Consider the following 14,640-nt stretch of genomic DNA (forward strand, 5'->3'; position numbering starts at 1 on the left):
AAAGTAAAACATTAATTTTTCATGTTCTTTACAGGCTTCATGAGATTCACCCTTTAAGTATTAGCCCATAGGATACTTACTTCCAAACTGTCTTCCGAACTTTCCGACGAACTCTATGGTTAAATTTAGGAAGACTTAGATAATATTTATGTCGAATGTCAAATCTTATTATTAGTTACTTAATAGTATTTATTACTGTAAAAAAAAAACAAAAAAAAAAATTCAAAATGCAAAAGCTCTTAACAACAAAGACAAAACACCACTGTTTCTTCAATGTTCTGGTAAAATCCCTTAAACTCTTTAAAAAAACAAAAACAAAATAGCATTTTCTGATCCAAGTTCACAATGCAGTTCATTTAGAGTGTTTATTTTGTAGTGAGTGTTGGTCGTACCCTTCGTCCTTGCATCTCAGTGCGGTAAGCGTGGCGGTACAGACAGGAGAAAACTGCACCTGGAGGCATGAATTCACTCGTCTCATTCCAGCCGTGAGTGTGACAGATACGAGCGGCATCATTCTGGCACTTTTTGAACAGGATGGGGTCCAGTCTACAACCAGAATCAGAGGTTATACATCACATGGGCTAATATCTGGTGGTGACCTCTGCAAAAATATCTGATCTAACATCAAACTACATTAAATACCAACAAACCAACATAAAACCATAAGTGGTTTTAATTTTGGGTCCAGTTTTGATAGGTCTAATCATAGTGTATCTGAAATGTATATACAGTTCTGGTCATTGGTTATTGTTAATAGTGTGGTATAAAATAAACACATTGGATGTTTGATGAACATTATATATATTGAAGGAATCGGTTATTAAAAAGGAAACGTTTGTTACTCACTTCCAGTCTCTAGAGATGAAGTACTGCAACTCTAAAAGTCTTTGTTCACAGTCTTCAACCATCTTATCAGTGTAAAGGTGCTCCATAAGACAAGACAGAATCCTACACACACACACACACTTTGAATTGCCATTGTGTTTGAAATGTGCCAAACATTGCCTTGCCTAAAATGTAAAATATTCAGCATTCTGAGAATAAATCTTTTTGTATTTGCTCTGAAATGGCTAAAAAGTCTTTTTTAAAGGGCAGGAACAATAATTTGGATCAAACAGTCATTGTTGCCAAGTAATTTTTCATTTAAGTAGTTAAATACAGTACAATTTAGTAAAACGTAAAATGCCTCACAGGGACTTCCATAAACACTTGCGGGTGATACCACAAACAAACAGATTCATCGAAATAGACAGTTAAAAAGATATCGGTCCTAGCGCTCTCGTACTTGATTGTTAACTGTAAAACTGTTTTAGTCAGTGTGAAAACAGGGTTAGCATTGTTACATTCAGAACAATGAGTTAAAGGATTGCCATGGGTGACAAAACAGGACTTGCAATGAAATGCTAATATAGCAAGCTTCCCAATGACACTCCATGAAAACAAAATGGTTTTGTAGCATCTAGTCCATGTCGGTTACATTGAGCCACATTGAAGGCGACACACCTCCGGAATTTAACCATATGGGGTCTTAAAATGAATACATATAGGAAATTTGTTCTGAACCAGAACTTAAAAGAATGTTTAGATATCTTTTAATATTAATATAAGAGTTATATTCACTCCAACTTTGGGAAGACAACACACAAAAAGTGTTACTTCTCATTTTTTTCAATAGGAAGTATGTCAATACGGGAAAGAAAACGGTGTCCATCAAGCCATTTCTTGGTCTCTTTAATAAAGTCACTATTTGCTTCTCATTATAGCAGTTTAAATCATATTCCAGGAATATCAAATGGCTATTAGCAGAAGTCATTTTTCCATAATCGACTGTCTGGCACAAATACCAATTTGGAATCTAATTGAACACAGGCTGTTTCAAATCACATTGGCACTCACATGGGGTCTCCGTTGCGGATGTGTTTGCATGCGGTCTGGATGACAGACTCGCAGGCCTCGTTGAGAGCACGGTCGATGCGGTAGTCTGCCCCGGGGTCTGTTTCCTGTATCAGTGTCTGGAGCTGATGGATACAGACAGATAGGAAAGCTAAAATCATAGTCATTCATCACAGACAGTGCATTATTTTATATGAATGAAAACGAGATATTTGCATTCATGAATGAAATGAATCAACCTCAGTTTATTAAATTACAGGAAGGACGGAGATGCAGTGAATGACTACAAGTGTGCTCATCTGTGTAAAATGTAATGAAAATTACCTAACCAGTAGAACTGGGCAATACGACCAAAAAGTATCATTTCTCATGGTGATTATTAGAAATTGTGATTACTTTGTGTTTGTTTTTTTTAAATCAGACAAACCATTGATTCAAAGCCATTAGATTCAAAATGTTAAATGCAAGGAAGATATATGTAGTTAAAAAGAATTGTTTGGCAAATATTTTCACTGAATTAACTAAAGATCGACCGATATCTCATTTTTATTGATTACAGTTTTATTGATTAATCAGCACCGATAGTTACTTTTGGAACTATGTGTTATCTGCAAAAATCCATGCTGATGTTTGTCAATAGATTTTTTTAGAATTATATTTTTTTCTTTCACCCATTTCAAAGTTCAGATTATGTTATTTGGAGGGTTCTTAGGTTCATTTTGTATATAACCATTTATGTTATTTGGAGTTAATTTGTTATTTGAACTTTTGTCTTTAGTTTGGATACGGATTTGTTATCCATTTTATATTATTTAATAATTACAACACATTTTCATGGTTAGGTCATTATTATTAATTTTGTAATACATTTCAGCACTATTTTACATTGAGTGTTTTCATTAATATTATTCATTAAATGTCATACATTTTTCATTAATATTATTAAAAACTATCGACTGATGAATCGGTTATCGGCTGAGTTTCCACCCCCATCTGCAAAATCCACTATCGGTCAACCGCTAAACTAAACACAAGGAAGAAATATGTAATAATTTTTATATACACCAATAGAATACCCAGCCCTTCTAGCAAGTGAGTGTGTATTAATGTGCATCTGGGTAGTAGACATGAAGATCTTTTGGAAAGCAGATACATCACATAAAAAGCCTTGCAAAACTACCTAAAACTATTTTAAACATTTTGCCAGTTATTTTTATCATTGTTTGTGTGCAGCTTTTATGAGCTGATATTAACAGACAAAATAGAAGAAAAAAAAAAGAAAAAATGAACAATGGACATCTACACATGTAAACTCACAGCTTTCTGGCAGTGGTCCTCTAATATGCCTTTGTCCCGGGACACCCTCATGAGGCAGTGGAGGGTTCGACCCTTGTGGTGCAGACCAGAGCAGTGCATCTCAATCTCCCCTCTGCAATGAAGCACAATCTCTGGACTGAGAGAATAATCCTCCATCAGCATCCGCCTGTAGTCCAACATCTCTCCCTGACACTCGCCATTCACCGTTTGACCTGCGACACAAAGCATGAATACGTTTGAGGTGTGACCAACTACTTGACTAGCCAATCAGCTGTCACAAATCATCATGTAGGGTCTGTGTTAACTAATCTATGATCATTCACAGCAGGATAGAAATTCCCATCCACAAACTGTGTTACAGTGAATTTGGGTGTAAATTAGAGGTAGACCGATGTACCGGTTTTATCGATTAAGCGGTGCCGATAATTGCTGATATTTCGAAAATACAAAATTATGAAAAAACGAAGTGCAGTATTCTTCATTAATTACCTAAGCTGTGGTGGCTCAAAAAGCACCCAGTGACAAATCTAGCGACTTTGGCAAACCTTAGCTACTTTTCGTAGAAGAGTCACCAGTACTTCCCCCCCCCGAGCACGAGGTCTTGCTTTTCCGCCGCAGGCACACCCCTCTCTGGGTCTACTCTGTTCAGTGAGTGGCAGAGATGAGCAGAACATATAGTTGACCGCACAGTAGCTGACAGACGTGAATGAGCTGCGCATGTGGAAACTGTGCCAATCGCTAATCTGTTTTGTTTGCTGATCCTTTGTTTTAATTTAAATATTTTAATTTGATGGTTTAAATTTTATTAGTATTACTCACTATCACAGGGGTTTAGTTCATTCCGGTTTCTGAACTCTCTGAATTCAGATAATTAATATAGACTAGTCTGTATATTGCACTTTATTCAAACACATAATAATAATAAAAAACTTAAAACTTTATTAAACTCATACGCGCGCGCGCGCACACACACGCACACACACACACACACACACACACACACACACACACACACACACACGTTGTGTTTCCATGTTTTATGGGGACTTTCCATAGACATAATGGTTTTTATACTGTACAAACTTTATATTCTATCCCCTAAACCTAACCCTACCCCTAAACCTAACCCTCACAGAAAACTTTCTGCATTTTTACATTTTCAAAAAACATAATTTAGTATGATTTATAAGCCGTTTTCCTCATGGGGACCGACAAAATGTCCCCACAAGGTCAAAAATTTCGGGTTTTACTATCCTTATGGGGACATTTGGTCCCCACAAAGTGATAAATACACGCTCACACACACACACACACACACACACACACACACACACACACACATTCAAAAAATAGTAAACATGTCACACTCTAAAATATATATAGTCCCAAAAGTATAGAAAAAAAAATGGGAGATAATCCCTGAAATCAAGGGGTGGCTGAAGCCCTATGTGGGCAATGACAAAAGGGCTTACTGTCTTTTAAAATGTACAAAGTTTACTTATGCCCCCAGACCCCCCTAGATGGCCCAAGGTCCACCCACCACAGTCTCACAAAGCCCTGTGGGAAACACTGAAGTCTGTTTAGAGCTTGTTTATACATAAATGTCCCATGTTATGCACCAAAACTTTTCTCGATCTTTATTTAACCAGGAAAGTCTCTTGAGATTGCAAATCTCTTTTTCAAGAGCGTCCTGGCCAAGATAGGCAGCAGCAAGTCATTTCACAGTTACAAACAGACAACATAAAACAAATTAACAAGTCAGAAAAGACAATCAAAACCTTACAACACTAGTTAAAAACATTGACAGGACAAATAATCCATCTTAAAAGCTTTCAATGACTTAACAACACTTAGTGGGACAAGTTTTTCCATTTTTAGGCTACCTTGTAAGGCATTCCAAGCCGATGGAGCAGAGTACATAAAAGCCCTTTTGCCAAGATTAGTTCTAGCATTAGGGACAGTTAGTAAAATAAGGTCCTGTGACCGAAGTGAATAACAGCTACTTTTAAAAATAATAAATGCACAAATAAGATGGGAGAGACCCCAGAATGGCTTTATAGATAACAACATGCCAGTAACAGAGCATACGGGTGCCTAGAGAAGGCCAGCCAACCCTTTCATATAAAGTGCAATAAACAGTTTTGCAGTTTAGAATAAATCTCAATGCTCCATGGTAAAGGGTGCCATTTGATTTCAAACACCGGGCAGAAGATAATATCTCCATAGTCCAGCATATGCAAAAAGGTGGCTAACACCAGCCTCCTTTTAGCCTCAAAAGTAAAACAAGCCTTATTTCTGAAATAAAATCCTAGTTTCAGCTTCAGTTTTTTTGAAAGTTGCTGAATATGGGGCTGAAAAGAAAGACTATCATCAACTAAATATTTATATATTTATATGAAGTAACAATCAATCAGCATCACCCTGAAAAGTAGTTATTGGTAAAAGCTTTGGTTTTTTCAGTGTTAATTCTGCTTCAACTGAAAGAGAATTAACAGAATTAAAAGCAGTTTGCAATTTCTCAAAAGCTTTTACCAGAGACGAAGCACAGCAGTAAATAATGGTGTCATCAGCATAATTTATATTTTGCCAATTTTTTATCAAGATGGTTTATAAATTGTAAATAAAAGGGGACCAAGTACAGAGCCTTGAGGCACACTGTTAAAGACAAGTATTTTGTCAGATGAAAGCCCCTCAAATTGAGTGCACTGTGTTCTATCAGACAGAGTTTACAAACCAAGCAACTGCATGTTCATAAAGACCTATCCTCAACGGTTTCTGCTTCAGGATCGCATGGTCAATTGTATCAAAGGCCTTTGGCAGATCAAAAAAAGTGAAACAGTGCAGTTTTGTTTATCAAGAGCATCCGCAATATCATTTAACACCTTCATGGCTGCTGTAATTGTGCTATGTTTCTTCATGAAGCCTGATTGATCCATTGATAAAATGGAATTTGTATACAGAAACTCCTTAAGCTGCTCACCAACAAGAGATTCAAGGATTTTAGCCAATGGTGACAGCTTTGAGATTGGCCTATAATTGTTTAAAAGTGCAAGATCTCCTCCTTTAAACAGAGGTAGTACAAATGCCAACTTCCAGATCCTGTAATCTTACAGGGTAAGATTAAAAAGATAGGTAAGAGGTTCAACAATCAAATCTGCAGCCAGTTTTAAAAAATAGGGATCAAGAAGATCAGGAACTGTAGGTTTGCTTTGATTAAGCATGTTAAGGCATATCAGTTTTGTCATATACAATAGTCTTTCATTATACAGTCTGGTAATGTATTGGCATTGGTACTGCCTGAAATGGACTTAATAGCCTTCAAAAACTTTCTGGGGTCATTCAGATTTTTTCTAGTGAAAGACCAGACCAAAAATATTCAGACTTGGACTTCCTGGGAAGTGAAAAACACTTATTTCGAAGCTATCTAAAGAGAAGCCAGTCAGTATTAGAACATGATTCCCTTGCTTTAGCCCAGGCCAGATTGCACTTTGAATAAGGCAGGACAGCTCAGTACAGAACCAAGGATTGAAAGTGCATCACTGAGGGAAGTCTATAACTGCCGACCACCATTATAGAGAATCCTTTAGAAACTTCAAGATTCAAAGCAAGAAATTCTAACAGTTTACAGATGGATTCAGATAAGCACACCAACAAGAAATTTACACTTCACATAAATAGCCACACGACAACCCTTCTTAACCCTGTCTGTGCGATAAACATTGTATCCATTTATACATACATCCTTATCTAGAACAGACTTGCCAAGCCAAGTTTCAGACAACACCATAAGATCCGCATGTTGTTTTAGCCCAGATCCTAATTCCATCTATGTTAGACAACAGACTTTGCACATTTAGGTGAAAAATCCCAAAACCAGGGCCTGGGTTAGGTTGCATATTTCCAGATATCATCAACAGTAACATAATTACGCACCTTTTTCACAACGTTGCATGACGCCGCATTTTTTTAGAACGCATGCTGCACGCTAGTTCAAGCAGGGATTTCCTTTACAATACAAACAGTCATATAGAACCATACGGCTTGGGTAACAAGAAAAGTTTATAATATTTGTATCCGGACACAAGCGCATAGGTACATGTGCCAATGGACCAAGCGATAACAAACAAGTTCCCGAAGACGGAATGTCTACTGCAGGGGAGAGTACATTGTCAGATTTACTCACCAAGCGACAACAATCGTTTTTGCCTGGGTCCACCAAAGTCAGTATGCAGAGTAGCACCACAAGCACGATCATCTTCTCACAAGGAACTGAAATGAGACGGATGTTCAGCGAAGAGGACAGGCATTCAGGAGATACTGAAAAGCCGTTTACAGCCAGATAGTCAGGTGAACAGCAAAAAGTAGCAGTTCAGACCCGAACACTCCGCAAAGGGAACTGGGGATTCGGCCAAGGCCAGCCATGGAAGGGTTTTTCCCGGAACAGTCCAGGGAAAGTTTGACTCCGGTTCAGTCCATGTAAAGTGAGGCTCCAAAAGGTGCAATAAAATACTCAAGGATGAAGTGAGTTTTCTTTTACAACAGCAAAAACAAACTTTTGCTACACAAGATCGAATGTGTAGATTTCAAACATTAATAAATGGATAAAAAAAACACTAATAACCTTTACAACACACTTTTCACTGAACACTTCACAGGCAAACAATTTGATATGCTACCATGGTTATTACTGAAATTTGGTTGAACAATAAACCGCATCTGGGATTTTATTAATTTTGACTTTTTCTGTGTTCACCATAGTAAGAAAAGTATACACTTTTATTTTTGCCATTCTATAAATCGATTATAAAAACTAAATCAACCAATCAATTCGTTATCAGCCTTTCTAGTTATCAGTAAAATCCACTATCGGACGACCTCGAGTGGAAATATATTTGGAAATATGCAAAACTGAAAATAAATTTAAACAAAAAAACTAATGATTACAAAAATGTTGCAAGCAAACCATGCTACCACCTTGGACATCTGACATGAAATTTCAAGTTCTCACACACAAACCAACATTCTTGCAAGCCATCCCAAAATTAAACAAATGGCAGCCAGCAACAAAAACTAAAACTAACAAAACAACAATTGTTAACAAAAACTAAATGAGAACATCTTCGCTACCTGAACATAATTGGAAAAATGGCAATAAAACTCAAATAAAATTTCATAACCAAAATAAAAATGACCACAATTTAATTTGTAGATTTTAATGCACAGTACAGTGCATCCGGAAAGTATTCACAGCGCTTCACTTTTTCCATATTTTGTTATGTTACAGCCTTATTCCAAAATTGATTAAATTCATTACTTTCATCAAAATTCTACAAACAATACCCCATAATGAAAACGTGAAAGAAGTTTGTTTGAAATCTTTGCAAATTTATTACAAATAAAAAAAACGAAAAAAAAAAAAAAATAATAAAAATCACATGTACATAAGTATTCACAACCTTTACTCAATACTTTGTTGAAGCACCTTTAGCACCATTTACAGCCTCAAGTCTTTTTGTGTTGATGCTACAAGCTTGGCACACCTATTTTTGGGCAGTTTCTCCCATTCTTCTTTGCAGGACCTCTCAAGCTCCATAAAGTCGGAAGGGGATTGTCGGTGCACAGCCATTTTCAGATCTCTCCAGAGATGTTCAATCGGGTTCAAGTCTGGGCTCTGGCTGGGCCACTCAAGGACATTCACACAGTTGTCCAGTAGCCACTCCTTTGTCATCTTGGCTGTGTGCTTAGGGTCGATGTCCTGTTGGAAGATGAACCGTTTGCCCCAGTCTGAGGTCCAGAGCGCTCTGAAGCAGGTTTTCATCAAGGATGTCTCTTCATTGCTGCATTCATCTTTTCCTCAATCCTGACTAGTCTCCCAGTTCCTGCCACTGAAAAACATCCCCACAGCATGATGCTGCCACCACCATGCTTCACTGTAGGGATGGTATTGGCCAGGTGATGAGTGGTGCCTGGTTTCCTCCAGACATGACGCTTGCCATTCAGGCTAAAGAGTTCAATCTTTGCTTAATCAGACCAGAGAATTTGTTTCTCATGGTCTGAGAGTCCTTCAGGTGCCTTTTGGCAATCTCCTTTTACTGAGGAGTGGCTTCCGTCTGGCCACTCTACCACACAGACCTGATTGGTGGAGTGCTGCAGAGATGGTTGTTCTTCTGGAAGGTTCTCCTCTCTCCACAGAGAAACGCTGGAGCTCTGTCAGAGTGACCATTGGGTTCTTGGTCACCTCCCTGACTAAGGCTCTTCTCCCCCGGTCGCTCAGTTTGGCCGGGCGGCCAGCTCTAGGAAGAGTGCTAGTGGTTCCAAACTTCTTCCATTTATGCCACTGTGCTCATTGGGACCTTCAATGCTGCAGACATTTTTCTGTACCCTTCCCCAGATCTGTGCTTTGATACAATCCTGTCTCAGAGGTCTACAGACAATTCCTTGGACTACATGGTTTGGTTTGTGCTCTGACATGCACTGTTAACTGTGGAACCTTATATAGACAGGTGTGTGCCTTTCCAAATCATGTCCAATACACTGAATTTACCACATGTGGACTCCAATCAAGTTGTAGAAACATCTCAAGGATGATCAGTGGAAACAGGATGCACCTGAGCTCAATTTTGAGTGTCATGGCAAAGGCTGTGAATACATACGTACCTGTGAATTTTTTGTTTTTTAATTTAATAAATTTGCAAAGATTTCAAACAAACTTCTCACATCGTCATTATGGGGTATTTTTTGTAGAATTGAGTAAAATAATGATTTTGATAAATAATTTAATCCATTTTGGAATAAGGCTGTAACATAACAAAATGTGGAAAAAGTGAAGTGCTGTGAATACTTTCTGGATGCACTGTACATTATATTAAAGTTTACTATCCTTTACAAATTAAAATACTACTTTATAGTGATACCATATTCAGCCCTGAAAAATATGATATCAGTTAACATTAACATTGACAACCCAAAAATACTCTAAAATAAACAAATGTTTTTTAAATATCTAAAAAGAAAAAACAATTATACAAACTAGAAAACGCTAGAAACTTTAGAGACAATTTTAATCTTGGATGACCTAGAAAATGTGTGAAAGTAAAATCAAACTGTAGAGGGCAGAGTTTGTGTCAGTCAACATGATTAAGGAAATACATGTCCATCATTCCCAACACACATACCTCGGTGTACGGCTGACTCGAGACACAGCAGCAGGTATGACAGTTTGGCCTCTCGGGCTCGCGGCATCGCCGTATCCATGTTACAGCGGTATTTGCGCAGGTCTGGTTTACAGGCTTTAGCTAGCGAGTAGCTGACCTTGTAGTCCTGAGCTATGAGCTTCTGACGAGTGGAAAGAGCATCCTTGCACTGCAGATGACACAGACAGGTACATATTCTCAAAAAAGGGCACTTACAACACATTTAAATGCCACTATGAATAAAACATACTTTGTCAGACATGCTCTCCTCAAACTTGTGGTTGAAGAGACATTTGTAGACTTTGCCTTCTCCTGCTGGAGTCTAAAAAACAAATGAATGAAGCAAACAATTAGCAAACAAGACTGTTAGGACTAAAAATGTTTGAGTCTTGCATCTTACATTTTCACAGAAGCGTTCCCGGTCCTCCCGGCAGACAAAATACAGGTGGCGATCCAAGTGGAAATCGTCAGAGGAAAGTTCAGCAACGCGCATTATGGCCTTCTTACAGTCCTCTTTAATGGCATATTGGCCCGGCTGCTCCTCGGCTTCAGTCACAAGCCCTTTCTCCAAACATGCAATCACTTCACCCTGAGAGTGGATATCCTGAAGGACAAAGAGAAAAAGAATGTGCAAACATTTTGTATAAAATTCAATATGTGTCAGCATGAGAACGTTTCTTTCTCAGTTTTTCCTTGACACTGTGGCTTGCTCACTGTAGAGTAGGTAAAGTACTACTCTTTGTAAAGCTGCTTTGAAACAACATGCAATGTAAAAAGTGCTATTTCAATAAATCTAATTCAATTCAGCTGAATTTTGCTGGTTCTTCGGTTCGGTCAATTGCCAGCTCTTATAACAATTAACTATTTGTCTGAAAAAGGTAGTCTCGATCCTAGAATAGGTTTTAGACCGACCCTATTCTAGCTCAAATTCTACAATCTTGAAATGTTTCAAAGCAGAGGTGCATAGATATGATCTTGGTAAAAGTTTGATACTGATACTTATGTACTAATACTCATACATTTTAACAAATTCTAACATACCAACACCTAATTCTGCACAACACATGAACAATGGGCCTCATTCAAGAAACACAAGCAGAACGAATGTCTGTGAAAATCGAAGAATGCTGCCTTCAAGCACATCTCTTCATTCGAGGGGATGAAGAAATTTTTCAACTAATAAAAACTACATCTCAGAGTTTAATGGCAGTTTTGTGCTGATGTGTGAATGGTAGCAAAACGAAAAAGATGCAAAGCCATAGAGCCGTTCAGCTTGTAGTCCAAAAACCTGCAAGAGAATTCGCCGTGGGTTCTCTCTGGATTTTCCTATGGGTTTATCTAATGGGGCTTTTGAACTTATGAGTAAAATAAGGTCTGTGTGAACATTTCTGTGAACGTTTTGTTCCATGACATAAATTTCACACAGTCATACCTCAAAGAGAATTTTAAAGCCGTATTGAATTACATAATTCTTTTTTTTTTTTTTTAAACACATGGTGGCTTCAAAATTCACGTTTGAGGTATGAAAGTGTAATTTATGTTGTAGAACAAAATGTCCATGTATTGTCAAGTAATGTTTACCACAGACCTGATTTAACTTTCAAAAGTTAAAAAAACACAGTAAAATCCAGAGGGAACCCATGGCGAATTAGACTTCCGGATTCGCCTACAAATTGACGTGTGAGAACAGCAGATGTAATACATTTACCAGTTAAGGCAATCCAACAATTTTACTGCAATTTAACTGATTTTATGTGTGAAAGTAGCTATTAACTAAGGCATGAAATCAGTGTCTCAATTCAGCTTCATCGACAACAACAAAGCACGCAAAAAAAGTACATCCTTACAACCAAGCATTCAAATCGGTTTATTTCAATTATAGAATTGTACTCGATCCACTTGCTCAGTTATAAGCTGCATGTCACATCAGCTGCACTGCAGTGTTTGAAAATTGCAGCATTATTACACAAAAATAATGTAGTTATTATTAACTACCAAATAGGAAGCATCTGCACTCATACTCATACATAAGATATCATTTCATCCTGATTCAAAAGGTTTTCATTATGTCTCTTTACTTAAATCTCTCCTCGGTCTTAACACACTGACTGGACCCACAGTGCACCTGGGTTTTACCTTCTCGCCCGTGTTGATGCTTCCACAGTGTAGTTTGTTGATATCGTCCTTGCACTTGTCCATAAATCCGCAGATAAGGCGGTAATCGCTGAAGATGATACTGGTCATTTTTGTGATGTACTGGTTACACTGGTACTCTGAGATGTTACTTCGGTGATCTACCAAACATGACACCAGGTAACCCTTCCCACGCTCCTCAGCAGCACACTCCTTAATCTGAGAAAAACAGTTAAAAATTATTTTATCATGACTTTTTGGTACAGTCTGACACTTTAAAAGGTGAACACTGTCATTTCTGAGCCCCCAGTGTCACTGAACATTATTGCACAAAAAACAAATATTCCACACAAACACGTTTGTGTTTGGAAACCTAACAAAAATCAAGAGTTTGACAAATTTGATGCAAACTCGGCCCCTGATCATTTTCACATGCAACTAAGATTTTTGGCAAACTTGTGATAAATTGTCAATTGCTGCCAAAGGTTTGCTGCAGGTTCACCACTACCGGTGAAGAGCTCCAAACATTTCTGGCAAACATTTGCAGTTAATCAGAAGCTCATTTGCATGTGAAAATAATGAGTGAAAAATTTGGGGCAAGTTTGCCAGAACTCTACATTGTTTGAAAGGGAACTCATTCATTTTGCTACGTTTTGGCCTTCTGTACACACAGAGATGGCATTTTTGTCAAACGAAAAATTAATAAATGCTTTTTGAAAACACACTGCCCAGTTGATACATTAAAAATGCCATCTTTGCATCATAGTGTGGACAGGGAAATCAGAGATATTTGAAAACGATAATGTATTTGTTGTCAAAACTCGAAGTTTACTCAGAATTTTTGTCCGGTGGTGGAAGATGAGGACAATTGTGTTTGAGACAGTACAAGGAAATGAAGGGCCACACTTATGTTTTTTAACATAAGGATTTTAGCATTTTCAGATGTTTCGGTGTGGACGAACAACTTTTGGAAAACATTTGAAAACGGCAGTGTGGACTGTGAGCATTTCGAAAACGCCTTTTTAAAATGTATTCAGATTAATGTGGACTAGCCTTGAGCTTTAAAACATTTGTTTTCCTTTTATATAACTGTATTCGAAAGTATGGTCAAACTAAATTCTGAGAGATCAGTGCATATCTGTACTCACCCCACCGATGGTACTCTTGCACACTTCAACAGCAACAGACTCAAACTTTGGATCTGTTGTCAAATTCAGCTTGTAGTTCCACAGCAGCTAAAAATGAAAGATGTTTTAACAGACAGGATTTTTATTTATTTCTGGGTTTAAATTATCAGACATTACATAAATCAAGTGAACAAATGTAATTGCTTATTTTGTCAATAAATGTTCTTTTTATTAAATCAGGGGCATGTTGAGGTAATGAGGAATTAACTGGAAAATTCTTAAATCTCAAATTAATATTTTTTTTTTTTTTTTTGTGCAGCAGCATATATACACCTACAATGTTCAAGCACTTACATGATTGCAATCTGCAGCGATCTCCGACTCCTGAAGAAGAGATTAAGAAAAAGAGTGTAAAATTACAAGTACATATACAGACTTTATATTTTTACAGACTAAATTGCAGATTTCAAACTTCTTGTTGTTGAAACAAGAAGTCACAACTGTATTAGAGTAGCAAGAAAATGAACCCTTTGGAATTACTTGCATTTAGGAATACATGTGTTTTAAAATCTGGTTTAATCTTCAACGAAGTTACAATAATAAATAAAATCTCTTTACTAAATGACAAATTATTGTATTGTTCTTGTATATATTGAATACATCATTCAAACATTCTCGGTTTATGTTGGAAAAAGCATGTAAACTTGGATGTGTGGGTTAGAGCTTCTATGACTTCTAAAAAGCACTCAAATATTTTGAGTTTGCTATTCAAAAGCAGCATTTGCTGCAGTGCACCATGTCTTGCAAAAACGATCTCAGAAGACCTACGATCAAGAATTGTTGCTGGAAAGGGTAACATATCTCAAAGCGCTTAATATTTTCATCTGTCCACAGTTAGACAAATTTAGTACAGTGGCTACTCTCCCTAGAAGTGGCCATCTACCCAAGATGACTCGAAGGGCACACCAGAGAATGTT

The 14,640-nt window shown here is 37.4% G+C and overlaps 2 protein-coding genes across 3 annotated transcripts in view; one reads left to right on the plus strand and one right to left on the minus strand.

The window, feature by feature from the left end:
• si:dkey-234i14.3 (fibulin-7-like) overlaps positions 1 to 14,640 on the plus strand; it is a 180,502-nt gene that overhangs the window by 26,378 nt on the left and 139,484 nt on the right. The gene's annotated exons all lie outside the window — the stretch shown is intronic.
• Positions 1 to 14,640, minus strand: part of glg1a (golgi glycoprotein 1a) — a 40,336-nt gene that overhangs the window by 14,566 nt on the left and 11,130 nt on the right. The window contains exons 2-12 of one of the 2 annotated variants that reach the window (XM_052119783.1): positions 14,018 to 14,047; positions 13,685 to 13,771; positions 12,540 to 12,755; positions 10,804 to 11,007; positions 10,654 to 10,725; positions 10,386 to 10,572; positions 3,211 to 3,422; positions 1,897 to 2,018; positions 847 to 948; positions 393 to 546; positions 81 to 113 (exon numbers count right to left, since the gene is read on the minus strand). In XM_052119783.1, coding sequence (XP_051975743.1) covers positions 81 to 113; positions 393 to 546; positions 847 to 948; positions 1,897 to 2,018; positions 3,211 to 3,422; positions 10,386 to 10,572; positions 10,654 to 10,725; positions 10,804 to 11,007; positions 12,540 to 12,755; positions 13,685 to 13,771; positions 14,018 to 14,047 — 1,419 coding nt within the window. The remainder of the gene's footprint in view (positions 1 to 80; positions 114 to 392; positions 547 to 846; positions 949 to 1,896; positions 2,019 to 3,210; positions 3,423 to 10,385; positions 10,573 to 10,653; positions 10,726 to 10,803; positions 11,008 to 12,539; positions 12,756 to 13,684; positions 13,772 to 14,017; positions 14,048 to 14,640) is intronic. The other variant, XM_052119784.1, reaches the window with a different exon arrangement.

This window comes from Xyrauchen texanus, chromosome 46, assembly GCF_025860055.1.
Source record: "Xyrauchen texanus isolate HMW12.3.18 chromosome 46, RBS_HiC_50CHRs, whole genome shotgun sequence".
In the NCBI taxonomy this organism is placed as follows: Eukaryota; Metazoa; Chordata; class Actinopteri; order Cypriniformes; family Catostomidae; genus Xyrauchen; species Xyrauchen texanus.